The sequence below is a fragment of the Branchiostoma belcheri genome, unplaced genomic scaffold (genome assembly GCF_001625305.1).
Source record: "Branchiostoma belcheri isolate BF01 breed outbred unplaced genomic scaffold, Haploidv18h27 scaffold24, whole genome shotgun sequence".
Lineage (NCBI taxonomy): Eukaryota > Metazoa > Chordata > Leptocardii > Amphioxiformes > Branchiostomatidae > Branchiostoma > Branchiostoma belcheri.
The window spans coordinates 966,264-969,821 of NW_017803843.1; the positions used below are offsets into that span (position 1 = coordinate 966,264).

General features: G+C 42.5%; 1 protein-coding gene across 3 annotated transcripts in view; it reads left to right on the forward strand.

Annotated features, from left to right (window-relative positions):
• LOC109471039 (trichohyalin-like) overlaps positions 1-3,023 on the forward strand; it is a 4,362-nt gene extending 1,339 nt beyond the window's left edge. The window contains exons 1-3 of one of the 3 annotated variants that reach the window (XM_019770218.1): positions 1,833-1,974; positions 2,143-2,400; positions 2,634-3,023. In XM_019770218.1, coding sequence (XP_019625777.1) covers positions 1,882-1,974; positions 2,143-2,400; positions 2,634-2,759 — 477 coding nt within the window. In that variant the 5' untranslated portion in view covers positions 1,833-1,881 and the 3' untranslated portion in view covers positions 2,760-3,023. Of the gene's footprint in view, positions 1-1,832; positions 1,975-2,142; positions 2,401-2,633 lie in introns of those variants that run through there. The other 2 variants (XM_019770217.1, XM_019770216.1) reach the window with 2 other exon arrangements.
• The last annotated feature ends 535 nt before the right edge of the window (positions 3,024-3,558 follow it).

A 3,558-nucleotide genomic window follows, 5' to 3' on the forward strand; every position in this document is an offset into this window, starting at 1 on the left:
CTTATAATTTACTTTTGTTATAACATTTTGTTTTGGTGTGGATTTAACTGATGGTAATGAATGGAGCGGATGAATGTATGACCACAAATCTATACCAACTTACCTTGGTGGCTTGTTAATATTTAGTTGACTTTACTTTGGCTTTATAAGCAAGAAATGTTCTGTTATCTATCTTTTGTTTTCATTCATGGCTCGAAGTATCTCGTCATTTCATGTTCTAAGCTTGATGTTTATCTTTATGTGTATGGCATGATGTTTTTCGTATCGTTAAGTTCTAAGCTGGATATGATTATTTGGATATTCTCTTTGTTGTTATTAATCATGAGGAACCCTTGTTATGTAATTACTAATATGAACCACTATTCCTTTATTGTCTATTTTACTTTCTGCGGTCGTCTTCCCCTATTTGAAATCTTTAGAAACCCATTTTCTTCCCTTGGCATTTATGACATCACCAAAAGTTAATATTTGTAGCTTTAATTGTAATGGGTTGGGCGACCGCAGAAAACGAAACGAAATATTTACATGGCTAAAGGACAAATCATATAACATTTTTTGTTTACAAAATGGGGTAAACTTTATAGTGTCCTTTCAACTTAGTTTCTTTAATAGTTTGCTATTTCTAGGGTTCCTCATCACTTATAATGATCATACACCATTGTCTCCTGTTTTTGTGTTTTACTTTTGTGGTTTACACATGTGTTTCTTTATTTTGTATACATGCCATACTTTCTGTCCAATATATATGTGAAAATATCAATAAAAAGAAAGAGTTTAAAAAAAAAAGAACTACACCCGGCCGGCTGCAGGTCCCAGTCGCGTTTAGCAAGTTCAATCGTATGCTACAGAGTAAAGCAGAGGTATCGAAATGACGGCAATAAAAGATACGTTATGATATGATATTATATGATATGATATGTTATTATCAGGAGCCCCAGATTGTAACTTAATCCGTCAATGGCATAGAACTACCTGGAAGAAATTGACCATCTTTGAACGTCGAAGAACCACAAACGAACATTTGTGTATTTGTTAACTCCAGTTGATTGTTATCAAGTCCCATATCAAACCATCTCGTGAACCTGACACCCCCGTTATGCATGTTCGAATCATCCACGATGCCCACCGTTTGTGACGTCTCTCTGTCTCTAAGCGCTGTTTAGAACAACAACGTTCCACTGACCACATTTCCCCGCGAAAAGTCGTCCTAACAAGACGCCATGTGGGAAACTATTATGAATATTCTGAGCTGTTGCTCTCTTATCAAAACCAATAAAGTCACACCAGCTGGAAAAGGAGTAGATGATGGACCGAAGGAGTCATCTGAGCCACAGGACATGTCTATGGACAGGGGGAATGACGGTAAGTGACACGGACGTCTTTTGGCAGTTTTGCTACCGGATTCTGATACACGTAGTAGCCCTTGAATTCTTCGCCGCCTCTCAAAGCGCTCACCGCGTTACCGGAAGGTAACATACAGCAGGACACTTCATGAGTGTAATACCGCCATGTTTTTATGAAAGAGAAACAAAATAGCTTTTGCCATTCATGTCTTTTTAACTCAATCGGCATAACCAAGTCTGTTGATTCCACTCTTCTCTTGACTTTGCTGCTTCATGGCCGACTGTGCATGCCGTTAAGTTTCCGTTTATTCCAGAAGTATTCCTCGCGCAAGTAGTGCAGGCTCCGCTGTCCCAAGCCAGGTCTACCAAGTCGTCGGACGACGTACTAGCCGACCTGCGACAGGCGGGAGTGATTCCGATTAAATGCCAGCCGACATCCGTGGCCTTTGAGGTGGCGGACCCGAAGATCGCCTCGGCGTTCGAGACGAACAGCGCGCCCCCGCGCCGCCCAGTCAGGCTGGAGAAGTTGGATCGCAAAATGGAGGAGAGGCGGGAGATGGTGAAGAAGAGAATCGCCGAAACCCCAAACGAACTGCGGACGCAGTTGAATGAGGCAGACGAGCGCAGACGGGTAAGTTTACCTTGGAGTACTAGTATGTGTTGTAAAAATAACGTAAATAGAAGAATGTGAATGGGTGGAAAGTTAGATGGAAGGATTGACAGACCAATGCAAGAACAAAAGGAAAGGAAAGTTTGAGACAAGTACTCATCATTAATGATTTTGTATTGATTAATGTAGGACATTCTGGCCAAGAGATCCCGGAAATTGGCTAACCAGGCCGCTAGGAAGGCGACAAAGAAGCCGTGTGAAGCAAAGTCAACCGCTTTCTTCATCAAGCCGACAATGAGCGAGACGGACGCCGTCATCGCTACACGCGAGAACAAGAAGAGGAGGCGCATGGAGGCCCGCATGGAGAAGCGTCGGGCACGTGTGGCAAAGAAGGCCACAGTGGAGGCGCTGCAGGCACGTCAGGCTGATGCCGCGGAGAGACGCCAGGTACATACTAGAATTATTTTCTGCCTGTGAAAAACATAACCCCTACGCCCTATCGTCCTTGGGTGTTATAGACAAACACAGAACTGTCATTACAGTGTTTGTCCGCAAAATAATACACAGGATAAAAGCGTAAAGAGATGTTTATAATTTTACATCGATATCGCACCACCGTAACCAAAGGGCTGTGGCTGGCCTATGTGACATGATTTTATTCCTGTTTCTCCTCCATACAGGAGAAGGTGCGAGCCACCGTAGACAAGGCCAAGCGTTTCGGCCGCCCCGCCAGCCCCGTGTGGATGGAGCCAGCAGGTAAACTCGGCAAGGAGGAGCGCCGGGAGACGCACGAGAAGGGAGAGTAAATTGCGTCACGAGAGACCACAACCACCGACATGTTACACCTTTCATGAGCTCTCAGAGCAACAATTTGAAGATAGTCTGAACATTATAGACTACCATACCACGGTTTGATTCATACATGCAGTATAGATGGTGTTTTTGAATGAAGCAAAAGTTACGTTGTCTTTATCTTGAGGCGTGACAAATCGAACAGAGAATGCCAACGCCATTCCATAACGTTAAAGCAAAAAGGTACTAAACTGGTTCCGTACCTTATTTTTTTGTTACTAATCTTTAAAAAAATGAAAAAAAGTTATTATCAACGTTGTTATCAAATATGTTCCAGGGCGACATGTTCTGGCCAGACTGCAATGTTTGACCAGGTACCCAGCTGTTGGAGAAGTTCCCTTTAACTGATTGGCTTGTTTTGTTACATAACCGGTTTTGCAAAAATAAATGTGAAAAATTTAAAAAAAAGCATCATGTCTCCGGTCAAGAAGGCACAGTATTGTCGCACCCAGACGTTATTTAATCATTAACCAGCCTCAGATATTCAATACCCAAAGGAGCGTACCAAAAGTTCGACCTATACTACATTAGTTCTAGAACACGTGTCGTTAGTCTCTGCTTTCAACTATCAACGAAATGCTGCATGTCTAATACAGCTGCTTATGAATTGTCTGTTACAAACGATTACAAAACTATGTTTGCTGTTAGAAAATACAGTAACCAAGACAGGTGAATAAAGTTTTGAGTTTCTGAGACGACCCGTAAGTGATTTATTGCCTTTCTTGTGACCTTTGTTGGGGTTACGCCCTCCTG